This window comes from Ailuropoda melanoleuca, chromosome 2 (genome assembly GCF_002007445.2).
Source record: "Ailuropoda melanoleuca isolate Jingjing chromosome 2, ASM200744v2, whole genome shotgun sequence".
NCBI classification, from domain to species: Eukaryota; Metazoa; Chordata; class Mammalia; order Carnivora; family Ursidae; genus Ailuropoda; species Ailuropoda melanoleuca.
The window spans coordinates 129,853,603-129,869,513 of NC_048219.1; the positions used below are offsets into that span (position 1 = coordinate 129,853,603).

General features: G+C 35.8%; 1 protein-coding gene across 3 annotated transcripts in view; it reads right to left on the reverse strand.

The window, feature by feature from the left end:
- The window catches only part of PLA2R1 (phospholipase A2 receptor 1), a 113,030-nt gene that overhangs the window by 12,508 nt on the left and 84,611 nt on the right, over positions 1-15,911 (reverse strand). For 2 of the 3 annotated variants that reach the window (XM_019809140.2, XM_002928392.4), the window contains exons 18-23: positions 12,837-12,901; positions 12,481-12,584; positions 9,727-9,866; positions 1,516-1,633; positions 712-842; positions 208-355 (exon numbers count right to left, since the gene is read on the reverse strand). In XM_019809140.2, coding sequence (XP_019664699.1) covers positions 208-355; positions 712-842; positions 1,516-1,633; positions 9,727-9,866; positions 12,481-12,584; positions 12,837-12,901 — 706 coding nt within the window. The remainder of the gene's footprint in view (positions 1-207; positions 356-711; positions 843-1,515; positions 1,634-9,726; positions 9,867-12,480; positions 12,585-12,836; positions 12,902-15,911) is intronic. The other variant, XM_034654608.1, reaches the window with a different exon arrangement.

Sequence of the window (15,911 nt, forward strand, 5' to 3'; positions counted from 1 at the left end):
TCAAGTGGTCTTTAGTCTTTAGAACCCCACTAGAGGGTATAATCCTGGGGTAGTGGAGATTAAATGAGTAAGTAAATGTAAAACTCAAAAAGTAAGTGCCTGTCACTGTTAGCTATGAAAATGACAGTCATACAGTGTGTAAAACAAATATGGAAGAGAAGAATGGGGCATAAAGATGAAAGGAATAAAAAAGCAAATATTTCTTACCCTGCATTTTTTCACAAACAAACCCATGACCTTCTTTTCCACAGTCTTCAAAATACCATTTTCCAGTGAAATGAAAATTGGGATTACTTGATAGCAAGGCACAGACAGGAATATGTTTTTGAACTTCAGTGGTGTTATGACTTGGAATCTTTAGAAAGATACATATGTTTTCAAGAAAATGATAAAATACAGCATTATTGTAACACTGACATTTTTATTAAGGACAATTTAAAAAATTCAAACACTATTATTCTTTTATTTGCATTTAATAAACCTGTTCACAGATCAGTTCATAACCTACAAGATAAATAATTATTGTGAGAGTAATTACATTAGTGGAACACATGAAAATGATATGTAATTACATTATTAAAATTAATATATTAGTAACAGACTAATAAAAATTTATGCTTATAAAATATAAGAAGTAAAAAAATACTTTAGTAAGTATCAAATAAGATCTCTTGCTAAAATGATTTCTAAAAAATAAATCTGAAAACTTACATTTATTACATCAAATGGAGACCAGTTAGAGTATGCCACAGGCTTTCCATTTACCCATTTTTCATAATTATCATTTTGTAACCCTATCCACACATTAGTGGTCTGGCCAAAAAGATTCATAGTAATGAAAGCTGAAAAATAGGAATACATTATCAGATTTAATACCATATAAACCATTTGGGTAATCATCGAATTCTGTTTATAGCTATGTTTTATTTAAATGACAAAAATTACCAATCAATTGTAGGAATTTGTTACTTTGTTCTTATTAAGGTAATGCAGTCTTTTCACTTTTGTTTCAGTTTAAATTGACACACATTAGCTGGCTAAGCCTGGGATTTCATCATATCATTAACAAAACTATTTCCAGTGTTCATTCAATGCCTTTCTAAACAAAAGAGGATTTATCTACTATACTTAAACTGAAGCATACAATTGCCTAAATATCAAATACAAGTTTACAGGTAAATCTAAAAAGACCTAAAAATTATACCACGCAATTATAAAAGAGTATACCTCAGATTATTTTAGCCATTTTGAAATAAAGATCATAAATATGTCCTTATTTTTTCCATGACTACTGGGGAGACAAAAGCCTCCAAAAATCAGCAGTTTATAAGCAATGCAATATCCTTTTACAGATGTCATGATATAAACCTTACAGGTTAAACTGAAAATTTATGCATCATCAGCAATATAACACTTAAAATGTAGATTTGGAAATACTAGTGTTTTGGGGGAACATTTTAATAAATATTTGAATAAAAATGGTTATTTTTGCTGATTGAACATCGAGTACTCAACCTTGCTCCACCTCATTTTCAATGGTGACTAGTGTCCCTCCTTCTTCAACACAGAAGTCTTGAGCAGACGTCCAGTTCTTCCAATCACTTGGGTCTTTGGGGATTTTCACCAAAAGGCACTTTAAAAAAATGTCCAAAAAAACCCATTCATTTCCATATTTTTCTAAATGAGTTAAAAACCTCCCAAAGACACTGAGGATCAACCTTTAGAATTCTTTATAATTTTCTGAAGCAGAAATGCCTCATTTTTTTCTTTGAGCCCCTCCAAAGTTATGAAAGTAAAACAGAGGACTAGCTTTTAGGGTAAGTCAATATTTGCATGCAGTTGTATCTGGCTGAAACAGAAGCAAGGATGTGTTTTGTTATGCAGGATATCAGAACAATGTCTTCTGCTCAGTGAAAAATAGTATTCCTTTTAAAAAGGAGCCAGCCTGATTGCAAAGTGTATAGTGGTAGATTTAGTTTTAAAAAAAATTTGGAGGTAGCAATTAATAGCTTAGTTCAATTTTATTTATGAATACACTTCCTCACTTTAAGTGAGAGAGGAATACTAGGGAATCAAACCACACCAGGTATTTTAATTGATTAATTACTTGAGTTAACTATGTGATTTGTAAGTCTACAAGGAAGAGCCAGAAAAGAAAAAACAGAGCACAGCTGGAAGGGGAAGCAAGGGCAGAACCAAGGAAACCTAGGAAGGAGAAACAGAAGGGAGGGTGGCTAGTAGTGTCAATGGAACATAAAACGAAGGCTATGGGATTTGGCAGTGAGAGTTGATTGTTACTCATGAGAGAATCATATCTGTGGCATGGCAGGGTTAGTCATTATGGAGTGAGAAATGGAACAGTAACTACTGGACAGGTCAGGTAGGGTTGAAGATATCCCCTCACCTTCAGCCAAAGATCACTGAAATTTAAACATGTTAATAGGACCAGGTGGAGTCAGGGGAGAGGGAGAGATAGAAAAGAAAGGCTATAGGGGGTCAGGCAAAGTTCCAGAGAAGTCAGGAGGGATTGTATACAAAGGATATTCCATGTGGACCGTTCTCTTATCAATGAAATAAGTCATTGATAGGTTAGATCTCAAGATTTCACTGCCGAGAAAACTCCAGTTACAAGATAATTCTAGGCTAGTGTGGAAGCCTATACTTGAGAGAGCAGCCTTCCCCATCCTCCTTTGGAATGATATCTTTCCTCATCGTTTAATTTCTATATTTGTCAGTCCCACAATCCTTCCCCATCACCATAAACTCCTTAAAAAGCACTTAGTTTCACTCTTCTTTGAACATCACAACAAAGAAGTTCCCCAGTAAATATTTATGGAATATGATAAAAGCCAAGAGACCCCTAAATAGTTGTCAAATGACATTCTCAGGCCTTCTAGATTTAGTCCATTGGTTCTCAAAGGGGAGCATTCAATAATGTCAGGAGACATTTTTGGTCATCACAGCTCAAGGGGGGAGCTTTGCTGTTGGTGGATAGAGTACAGGGATTCTGCTAAACATTGTATAACTCACAGGTCAGTCCCCTCATAACAAAGAATAATCCAGCTCCAAATGTCAATAGTGCACAGGCAGTTCTTTTCAGAACTTAATCCTGATCATGTCACTCTTTAGTGACTATTAGGGATTTCCCATAAATCTCTATCTATGTAATCTATGTATCTATGTATCTATGTATCTATGTATCTATCTATCTATCATCTATCTATCTATCTATCATCTATCTATCTATCAGGGATTGTCCACTGTTTTGGGGATAAAAAAACAGAAACATTGATGAAGCCTGGAGTTACCAACTAACAGAGGAAGTACAATTTCAATTCTTCTGGTCCTCTTTACCTTGTTTGCTTCACAAAGAAACAGAATTGGCTTTAAAGGATTTTAATTTTATAACAACTATTCCTTTATCTGTCTCCTTTCATTTTGTCTCTTTTCTCTAATTACAAATTCCAAAGAGTGGCACACACTAATTATTAGGCAGTCTTATCATTTAATGTGAATTCACCTTGTGTTCAGATAGTCACACTAATGAACCATTCATAAATACCAATGAACCTCGTTGGTTTAGTTAGCTCAATAAATCTTTCCAGAAAACACACACACACGCCCCCCATCCTACCCTCTACACCACCATCCCCCCACGTTTGCCTCAGCCACACTAGCTTGACTATTTCCTATTACCACAACTTCATTGTTCCTAAAAAAACCCAAAAACATATTTACTAACACAGTTCAAAGTGGTGTCATTAGTAATTAAAGCAAAGCAGTAAGATGAAGTACAGCACTCAATTTTAAATCATTTATTTACTTACTAATTTGCAAAATGTGATCAAGTTTAATGCATCTCTTATTATTGCTATGAATTAAGGATATCCTACTATATTGCAAACAAGCTTTGAATATAAAATTCTTTTTTTATCTGAAAGTCATTTCCAGTTCAAAATTTGAAAATGGAATTTATGACCTTTCTGCCAAAGCTGGTCCTTTTCCAGTGTTCTTAGTGATGCTGACTGGCAAAGTCAGCCATGCATTTATATAAGCCTGAAACCTGGGAGTCTCCTTGACTTCCCACTCCATCCCCCTTTCAATTACCATTTAGACATACATCCCACTTCTCGGAGTCCTCCCCTCATTCTTCCCATTCCTGCCACCTCACAGTCTCTGCCTTCACTATCTTGGCCCAAACTACTTCTGTCTTGCCTGGACTATTACAATAGCTTCCCAACCACCCCTAAAACCTTCCTCATCCTTGCTTCCTCCAATCTGTCTTTGCCATTCCAGCATGAATGATTCTTTTCAAAAATCAGTCCTGATCTTGTCCTTCTTTAGTTAAAACCCTTGAGGGGCTTCTTATTGTTCTTAGGATAAAAACAGAAACTTTTTCATCTCACTTTTCACACTCTAGTTCTCTATGCTTCCTTTAGTTTCTTCAATAGGTCACATTCCCACTCACCACAGGACTTTAGCACATGCTGTACCCCCCTGCTTACAATGCTTCTTGTCCTTCTAACCACCTCAGTCAAGTTCTCCTGTTAAAAACTTTTAGAGAACTATGTAACTCCTGCTTCATCGCATGTGTGACAGTTATAGAGTTATACTCGTGATTGGTTTACTAATGTTTATTCCCCCTTCAGTCTGTAAACTACAAAAGAGAAGCGATTATGTCAGTTTTTCCTCACCATAAAATTATCAATATCCAACATAGTTTAATGAATGAATGAATAAAGTGTTAATGATGTCAATACATTTTTTAGGAAAGAGGAGAGTGTTTTTTAAAGGAAAAGCTATCTTGTGCATGAAATCAAATTTTGGCTAATCTCAGACTAGATGTGCAAAGCAGCCGTTAGCATTCAATCCAGATCCTTTTATAAAAATGTATGAGTAGGGGTGCCTGGGTAGCTCAGTCAGTTAGGTGTCTGCCTTTGGCTCTGGTCATGACCACAGAGTCCCAGGACTGAGCCCTGCATTGGGCTCCTTGCTCAGTGGGAAGTCTGCTTCTCCCTCTGCTCTTCCCCCCACTCTCCCGCTCCTGTTCTTTCTCCAATAAATAAATAAATAAATAAATAAATAAATAAATAAATAAATCTTTTTAAAAAATACATGAGTAGAAGCATAGAAGTTAACCTAATACACGCACAAGCACATGCACACTTAGAATTGTTTCTGCTTACAGCTCTGCCGTGAAAAGTGTCTTAGATGACTCACTTTTCTAGGGGGTGATCCCAGGTCAAGACTCATACATCATCAAACACAGAGAAGATAATTGATGAAACATTAGAAAATATGCTAAAGTTCTGGTAGCTCAGTTTTAAAACTCTTAAAGGTGGGTAATTAGTCAACCAACTAGGATTTTTTTCTCAGAAAAAAAATTAGCTCTAGGAAATTGACAAACAAGAAACAAAACTTAGTGGGACATACCATACTGATGCTCATTCAGAACTGTGACGTGAATAATGCCTGTCATTGCTACTTCCCAGTTTTCCTTCTGTAACTTTGTTAATCAGGGGAGCCATCCCCATGGGGCTCTCCTCCTCTCTGTTTTCAATCCTCCTATTACCAGTTTTTCTAATAATCTGATAAGCCCACTTATTCCAAGCTGTAGATGACAGATGAGGCAATCTCAGAAATACTTCCCTTAAAAAAAAAATAGAGTCAAGGCAAAGGAGTGAGACTCCAATGGTGGGATTTTAGCCATCTCTATGCAAGGGAAGGTGTGGTAGGTGGGGACACTTGAGGACCCTATAACCTCACCCTCCAAAAGATCGCCTTTTTCAGGTAGCCTGCTGTGACAGGATTTATTAGTCAAATCCTCTGAATGATTCAAAGACTAAGTTGTGCAACTATTGCATTGCTGGGCAAATACTGGCTGCACATTTGAATAACCGAGGAGGCTTTTAAAAAACACTGATAAGTAGATCCAATGCAGATCAATTAAATCAGAATCTTTAGGATGTCTCCTGCACCTTGACATTTTTAAAAAGCTCATGGGGTGATTCTAAGTATTTGATCAGGGCTGTGAACCACTCATCTAGCTGTTAGTTATCAATAAAGTTTTTTTAAACTTTGAGCTACACAAGGATTTTTAATGCTCTCCAATCCTGCTTCAGAAAGCCTTTCTCCTCTCATGTATGTGTGTGTGCTTTACTCAGGCCCTTTTCTATTTCTGTCAAAGGAGGCATTCGTTTGCTCTCCTGTCCTGAGTCTGCTCCACCATCACTGCTACCATGCCTCTATACATACATGCTCAATATGCTTACAAAGGAGAAAACATGGACAGGAGTTAAGCCGTGCAGATAAAGAAGTTTGGGGAGAGGATAATAGCCAAGGCCTGAACCAAAAACAACCATTGAGAGTTTCTGAGAATTATTTCTCTAATGCCAAGGTTTTATTTGCGGTGAAGTTCCTTAAAATATCCTCTTCAACACGTAGAGAAATTATGATTAGTAACTAACACAGTTGTGTTCATACTTTGGGGTTGCTCACTGTCTGCAGCAAAAGTGTGATTTTGAGACAAGATAGGCATTCCTTTGTGGCTGTTCCATACAGAGCACTCCAAGATGCATCTGTCCTAGTAGTTGCAAGGTATGAAAATTAACTAAAAATAGACCAAATCCTTAATATAAGAGCTAAAACCATAAACCTCTTAGAAGAAACATAAGAAGTAAATTTTTATGACCTTGGGTTTGGCAACCTATTCTTAGATATGGCACCAGAAGCATGAATAACAAAAGAAAAATTAGATAAATTGGACTTTGTTAAAATTAAAACTTTTGTGCATGAAAGGACATTAGAAGAGGCAAGCTTACAGAATGGGAGAAAATACTTGCAAAACATGTATCTGATAGGAGCTTAATATCTAGAATATGTAAAGAACTCCTACAACTCTACAATAAAAAGACAAATAGCCCAAGTAAAAGAATAGACATTCTTCCAAGACAATATACGAGTGGCCAATGAGCACATGGAAAGATAATATCATTAGCCATTAGGGAAATGTAAATCAAACCACAATAAGATAACACTAGAGACGCACTAGGATGGCAATAATTAAAAAGATAATAACAAGTGCTGCTAAAGATGTGGAGAAGGAGCGCCTGAGTGGTTCAGTCTGTTAAGCATCTGCCTTCGGCTTAGGTTGCTTCTTTCTCTGCCCCTCCCCCTGCTTGTTCATTCTCTCTCTCTCTCTCTCTCAAATGAATACATAAAATCTTTAAAAAAAAAGATGTGGAGAAATTGCTAGCATATGCTGCTGGTAGGCTTGTAAAATGGTTTAGCCACATCAAAAACAGTTTACTGGTTCCTCAAAAAGTTAAACATAGAATTGATATATGAGCAATTCCGTTCCTAGGCATATACCCCAAAAAAGTGAAAACAGGGAATCCAGCAGATACCTGTGTTCCAATGTTCACTGTAGATTTATTCACAACAACCAGAAAGTGGAAACACCCCAAGTCCCTCAACAGATGACAGGAGAAACAAAATGTGGCATGGAATATTATTCAGTCATAAAAAGGGATGAAGTTCTGATACAAGCTATTATATGGATAAAATTTGAAAACATTACACAGAGTGAAATAAGGCAGAAACAAAAGGACAAATATTGTATGAATTCACTTATATGAAATATCTAAACAGGCGAATTCACAAAGATAGGAAATAGATTAGAACTCACCATGGGCTGGAGGGATGGGGAATTGGGAGTTACTGCTTAATAGTTAAAAACAGAGTTTCTGTTTGGGATGATGATAAGTTTTGGAAATAGAGGGGATGGTTGAACAACATTGTGAATGTAATTAATACCACTAAATCATACACTTAAAAATGGTTAAATGGCATATTTTATTTTAAATATATGTTACCACAGTAGAATATATTAAAAAAGAACTAATTGTCAAAGATTTTAATTCAAAACTTAGTAATACTCAGTGTTCTATTGAATACTTGCTACATTTTTTATATTGAAATGTATAACTGGTAGGTTTTATAGTTTGGGAAAATAGGAATCAGACAGAAAATATTAACTATTGAAATGTATCTCAATACTATAAAGTTTTAGGAAACAACTATATTTTAGAAGATCTCTCATAGTGCCACCAGATTGACTACGTCATGCAGTTACACTGGTCTGGTAATTCTTAAATTCCTATATGAAGTGGCAACTGTTGGGAAGAGACAAGACTACCAGACTGAAAGTCAAGAAACCTGAGGTTTATTCTTAACCTGACAACCTGACAAATATGCTGTGAAGTTTCAGAAAAAGCACACAATATTACTGGTCTTGGTTTTGTTATATATAAGATGGGATAACAATTCCGTATATTTAAAAAATTCAATAAAATCATATATATATATATAATCACCCAGCAAAAACTCTTAGCCACAAGGTGGAAGAAACCCAAATGTTCATCAATGGGTTAGTGGAAAAACAAAATATGGTATATGCATATAATGGGATATTATTCAGTCTCAAAAAGGAAGGAAATTCTGACATATGCTCTAAGATGGATGAACCTGGGGGACAATATGCTTAGTGAAATATACCAGTCACAAAAGGACAAATAATGTATGATTCTACTTATCTGCAGTATCTGAAGTAGTCACATTAATAGGAACAGAAAGTAGAATGGGGGTTGCCAGGGGCTGGGAGGGGGGAAATGAAGGGTAATTGTTTATTGGATTTAGGATTTCAGTTTTACAAGATGAAAAAAGTCTGCAGATTCATTGCATAACAATGTGAATATACTTAATGCTATTGCTTTACACACTTAAAAATGTTTAAGATGGTAAACTCTGTATTATATGAATTTTACCACAATTAAAAAAAAATCAATGCCAAATATGTATTAGGTGCTCAACAAATACACGTAAAATCCAAATGGCCCCACAACACAAATTAACAATGAGAAGAAGATCACAAAGAAGGGAAGGCTCTGCCAAATGTAACTGAACATACAGATTGAAAACTGGCTGTCCACTGTCAAAGAGAAATTTCATATTAACATATTAACTTATGACACAGTGTGGGTTTTTCCATTATCAAAGAATGAAACATTTATAATTTGGGATGCATTTTAATTACTTCCACCTAAGGCCTATCAAGTTATTTTATTATAAAACATAAGGAGTGGAGGGAAAGTCTTGGCCTTAATTGGAAGCAGTATCAGAAATAATAAATATCCCCACTGGCAATTAAAAAAATTTTTTACAATATCCCCACTGGCAATTAAAAAAATTTTTTTTCAATTCTGCATGGAAGCACCAGCTTTATGAGGCTCAAGATGACATTGACTGAGTTACGTTATTAGTGGGTCAATTCACAAGGTGGGCAGAGCTCTGGGCCTGCTCCAGGCAGGGAAGACACAAAAGGAGAAGATGGAGGCTGTGCCCTCTGGAGTTGACAGCTCATTTCGGGGCAGGGTCTAGTTACACAGGCTCGCATGCATCACGCCTAATGAAACAGTCACACAGCACAATGAATGACTATGTCAATAGCAAAAACTAAGTCTACAAATGAAGAGTGGTGCCAGGCTGTTTCTTTATTCCAAGAGGTTTGCCCCTACCCACACTGAAAACTCAAATCTCTTGAAAGTTGTGACCAAAAAAATTCCAGTTCCCAACGGACAACTCCTGGTTTTTCAAAGCCACACCCACTGTTTGATTATGTTCTAAAATAAACATCTACAAAACAGAAACAAAGGCAACTTAGTTTACCTTATAGTTAAAATATAGCCATCCTCTGGGACATGTTCCATGTTGTTTTGGGGTATCTTTCTCTTTCTCTATGACCCAAACCTTCTTTCGTTTACAGATGCTAGGCATAGAAACAGAACACTCTTCACTAGCCCAGAGTCCTGGAGGAGTAAATGGGTTAGAAATGACCTGAAACAATGCTGACTCTCTGTAGGCATTCTCTATCACATTTTTATGACTGCTAATGGTTTATCATAATTTTTTTAAATCTAGAAATTGAACTAAACTGCTAATGGTAGAGTTCTCTAGTAATAAGAGCAAACTGGGCTGGGTGCTCAATCAGTAAATCTAATTCAAGGATGTAGAAATTTTGCAAATGCAAAACAAACAAACAAACAAACCCCAACTAACTAAAATACTACAACTGCAATCACAGAACTGATTAAAGTTCTGGGAATATTTGGTTTGGTTAACAAAAGAATGTAATGTTTTTGTTTTAAAATATTCAACTTCAGTATAAGGAGAAAACAGATTCTAAAACAATAGATGATCATTTCTAATTTGTAATTCTTTAGAAAATATATAATTTTGAAAAATTAACTCAGTAACTTCTAAAAAAGAAGCACTTTTCAACACTGACCCTTAAAAAAACAGGCACACATGGACATACCCTCAGGAAGATATATCCCAAAGTCCTTAGCCTCTTGGAAAATGTATTTTAATTTAGAAGAGCTATATTTTCAGAGTAAAGGTTATAGAATGCATTTCATTAGCATTCAAGTTATAAATCCCAGAATAGGGCAAGGATGCATGTAAATTGCAAAGGCAGTTTCAGTTTTCTAGTGCGAGGGATATAAGCCAAAAAATGTTGGCATTTTGAAGGAGGGGCTGGAATGCTATTTTCAATGAAGAGTGGCCGCTAGTCTTCCAGAATCACAAAACAGTCTTTCTGTAGGCTGTTGTGACACCTGCTGGCAAAAGAGAGCTGATTAACAACGTGGTTTTCCCTTTCTGTTCTCTGCAGATGCCCTTACACCAAGGATTGCCTTTCGTGTTTATCCCTCTCCTGATTTGGGGTAAAGGTTCCTTATGAATCTGTTAACGGTCAGGAACATAATTACCTTTTATAGGATAGAAGGAGTGGGATGGATATGAGTGGACAATCAACCCAAATAACATTGTACTGATGAATTGAATTACATTAAAAAACCCATCTTAAAGGTACATGTATTTCTAAATATAGCCTGGAGATAGTTGTTCTATGGCAAGAAGCAGTTAATGCCAAGTATTAAAAAAACACTGAACTCAGTGAAAATTTTTCTTAAATGGGAAAGTGGAAGTAAATTCCATGGGGGTTAAAGTTCTGGCCAATTATAACTGAATTATTAAGAAAAGATTTTTAAAATGGGCCCATATTGAAATTTTTTAGAGACTAGTATTTGTCGGGCATATTTTTTTTTCTTTTAACTTTTTCATTATATTATGTTAGTCACCATACAGTACATCCCTGGTTTCTGATGTAAAGTTCGATGATTCATTAGTTGCGTATAACACCCAGTGCACTATGGAATACGTGCCCTCCTTACTACTCATCACCAGTCTATCCCATTCCCCCACCCCCTCCCCTCTGAAGCCCTCAGTTTGTTTCTCAGAGTCTATAGTCTCTCATGCTTCATTCCCCCTTCTGATTACCCTCCTTTCTTTATCCCTTTCTTCCCCTACCGATCTTCCTAGTTCTTATATTCCATAGATGAGAGAAATCATATGATAATTGTCTTTCTCTGCTTGACTTATTTCACTTAGCATTATCTCCTCCAGTGCCGTCCATGTTGCAGCAAATGTTGAGAATTCGTTCTTTCTGATAGCTGAGTAATATTCCATTGTATATATGGACCACAGCTTCTTAATCCAGTCATCTGTTGAAGGGCATCTCGGCTCCTTCCATGATTTGGCTATTGTGGACAATGCAGCTATGAACATTGGGGTGCATATGGCCCTTCTCTTTACTACGTCTGTATCTTTGGGGTAAACACCCAGTAGTGCAATGGCTGGGTCATAGGGTAGTTCAATTTTTAACTTTTTAAGGGACCTCCACACTGTTTTCCAGAGTGGCTGTACCAACTTGCATTCCCACCAACAATGTAGGAGGGATCCCCTTTCTCCACATCCTCTCCAACAATTGTTGTTTCTTGCCTTGTCTATCTTTGCCATTCTAACTGGCGTAAGGTGGTATCTCAGTGTGGTTTTGATTTGAATTTCCCTGATGGCTAATGATTTTGAACATTTTTTCATGTGTCTGTTAGCCATTTGTATGTCTTCATTGGAAAAGTGTCTGTTCATATCTTCTGCCCATTTTATGATTTGTTTATTTGTTTCTCGTGTATTGAGTTTGAGAAGTTCTTTGTAGATCTTGGATACCAGTTCTTTTATCTGTAGCATCATTTGCAAATATATTCTCCCATTCCGTGGGCTGCCTCTTAGTTTTTTTGACTGTTTCTTGACCAGCTTCATCCGGTCTATTTGTGGTGCTGTTTTGGCTCATGAGGAATGACTTATTTGGTTGTAATTCATTTTCAAGAACATGAATGCATGGAATTAACTGTAGGAATGACCATCCTTAACACTTAAGACTAATGAAGCTCATCACATTCTATTAAAATGCAAGCTAGCCAAACAAAACCTTCTCATTGAACTAATGCAATGAAAAGGAGACTTTAAGCCTTCCGAAAATTGTCAGTTTTTATTATAAACCCCAAAATGGATAAATAAAATAACCTGTTATGGATGAAATGAAGCCACATCTCTGGCTCTGATTATTCATAGATCCTTCTCTTTCTTTGTCCCAGTTCTGGTATATTACTGGCGCTCCATCTCTCCAGCTGTAGGTAAATTAAGAATTTTAAGGTCTTCTTTTATTCTGTTTATTCAATCTCCTACACCATTCTTGGAGTTCTGGGTAATTTTTATTAAATTAAAAAGATACTCATTTTTTTGGTTAGAGAAATGAAAATTTATAAGTTAAAGATAATGTTTGAAGGCTATTCAACAATTGATCACTAAGATCTAGTCCAATCATTCTGCAAATAAAAGCTGTCAAACAAAATAAAATGCAAATTGATCTAGGTCCATACCGAAATTCATCATTGGCTCTTTCTTCTCGAAGTCCAATCCACCAATTTACACCATACTTTGATAGCTATTAAAAAGAAAAAAAGAAAATGTCAGCATTTATTCTACTTGTTTTCCCTTTTCACTATTAAGATTAATGGGGTTGCTGTTAATAGCTTTCTATTCTTCAGTATTTTACCCAATTATCTAAAGAAGAGTACACTAAGGCCTAGCATCTTCAGAGAACCCGAAACTTCATTATTTTAAAATACTCCCTCCTCATTATGACGGGAAATTGGAATCAAATATTGAAAATCTTTCTTACAACTTTCCCTATGTATTTAAAAGTAAATTTTCTAACTCTCATAATAGGGCTTTAAAAAGTAGTATTGTGAAGTAAAATAGGAAAGTGGACTCCTATTTTTTTGACTAAAAATTTAATGGTTTATCATCTTAGTGATTTATAGTTTATTGCATATGTCGCACTGTTTGAAAAACAACTCAAGGCACAAAGACATCAATAGTAAAAAGGATTTTGAATTTTTGGCATATGAGCACCCTTCCCATTTTAATAGAGACACAAATGGGACAAAGGAACACTACAGAACTTCCAGTGTTTAACAACCAGAAAATTATTTCTATATTTTACTAATTTTGTACCATTATTTATCACATAGGTCTCAGTACAATAAAGTATAAAATGAAACAGCATGTTCACACATGTGTGCATGCACACACACATACATTACAGCAGATGTAATCCTGGACTTATGACCCAGGAAATTGAAATTCCCTCTTTACGTATAAAAGACGAAGAAGCAGTAAGGATTTCTCTAAGACCTCTAAATCAATATACTTTACTGTGTGTGTGCTATGTGTGTGTATGAAATGTAACTTAACTTTAAAGCTAAAAACCTGTTAATTTGAAGGCATTGTATATTTAAATTTGTACTTCATTTATTCCGTGAAAATTGGAGGATACACTTTAAGATATATGTATTTTTTCCACATGAATGTTGGGTCATCACATAACAGAACCTAATAGCTCTCTAACATTTTAATTTATAAACTGGTATTTTTATTCCTTGAACAGTGTGGCTGTCTGCCATATCAGCAATTTGAGAATAATGCAAGATGGAACAACTATAATTTGGGATCCCTGAGGTGTTGTTTCATGGACATGTTCTTACATGCTGAATTTAGATTCCCATTGTCAGGCTTTGGAATGGGTCCATTGAGACTGGCTCTGAACTCAATGGGAGAACCACAACAATTTCATTCAATCTAAAGAGGTCTCATGTGCAACAATAGTGGAAATCATGGCCTGATTGTTCACTGCCGCAATTAAGGACCTCTAAAGAGAAATTATAACTACTACATTTTAAGTGACATATTTATTACCACCTCAATTATAGCAGGCTGATCCTCCACATGGCACATCACAACCTGTTGTGATACGGAATAGAACCGCAAGCTAGAAGGACAAGCTAGAAGATATCCAGGGTGAAAAATCCATGGTGAAAAAATGAATGTTGTAGATTTTAGCTTAGGCATCAAATCATAAAAATAGAAGACTTATTCATATTCTTTCATACAAAGAAATGTAATATGACCACAGATTTCATAACATCAACTGTTTTGGTACAGCCATTATAGATAGCATCATATGGGAAGAATACTTTTTAAAAAATAAAATACAGCAACAGCCAACATAATCTATGAAGTAATTGATCTATGAAGTAATATAAGGAAGAGTAACCTGTCATGTCTTCAAATGTTTCCATCAAAAATATCAAAACCAAGTTATTTTAAGTGTTTAAAACACCGTATTTTGGAGGATGACTAATAGATTTGATATGTTTTGTTAGAAGTATTTAGACATAAAATTATTTTTTTTAAAGATTTTATTTATTTATTTGCAAGAGAGAGAGTATGAGAGAGAGAGCACAGCAGGGGGAGCTGCAGAGGGAGAGGGAGAAATATGCTCCCCACTGAGTAGGGAACCCCGATGCAGGGCTCAATTCCCAGGACCCTTGGATCATGACCCGAGCTGACCGGAGATGCTTAAGTGACAGCCACCCAGGCACCCCTAGACATGAAATTAAAAATAAGAGTAAATTGCAATTTTGAAATGCAAATATTGCACAACACAGCATAAAAACGTTAGCGGATTAATTTGCCTAGTAGTTCATGTTAAACAACTCCTAAAGTGCTTATGGCTTTTTACTTTTTTGGCATTAATCCAAACTACAAGATGGCTCAAAAAAGAAGTACTAAAAAATTCACCCTCATCATGCCTGTGGTATTCTGTTATTCAAAGAGAAAATACTGACTAACCACTTTTCTAAGATAGAAACACTTTCTTTAAAAAATCTGCTTCAGATTTAAAAAATTGCATCCAGCTTTCTTTTTCAATAGTTATTCTTTTACTTTCCAACTAAATGTTATTTTTGTTTTTCACATTTCTAAGTGACTACTCTTTATAGGGAAACTATACAACACATATATAATATTAAAAATATTTAATTAGGGGCACCTGGGTGGCTCAGTCAAGGTTAAGTATCTGCCTTTGGCTCAGGTCATGATCCCAGGATCCTGGGATCAAACCCCGAGTTGGGCTCCCTACTCAAAGGAGTCGTCTTCTCCCTCTCCTCCCCGCTCATGCTCTCTCTCTCTCTCTCTCCATCTTTATCAAATAAATAAAATCTTTAAAAAAGTATTTAATTACTATTTTGATTCTTCCTGCACTTATAGGATGAGTATGCCACAAAAGTGAGTGGTATGACCTCTACATGTTTAGTTCCTCATCCTGGAATAAAATAACTTCTGGACTGACTCATTCTAGTGGTACATTCATAGATATGGAATTTCTACTTGTGAAATGTAAATGGTCACCATAAATACCACTACTACCATCACCAAAAAGTGCCTAATACAGCCAGAGGTTATGCGATAAGAACTCCTTTGGGAACTTACAGCTTTCTTCTTTCTTTTTTTTTTTTTAATATTTTATTTATTTATTTGACAGAGAGATAGCCAGCGAGAGAGGGAACACAGCAGGGGAGAGGGAGAGGAAGAAGCAGGCCCAGCCGAGGAGC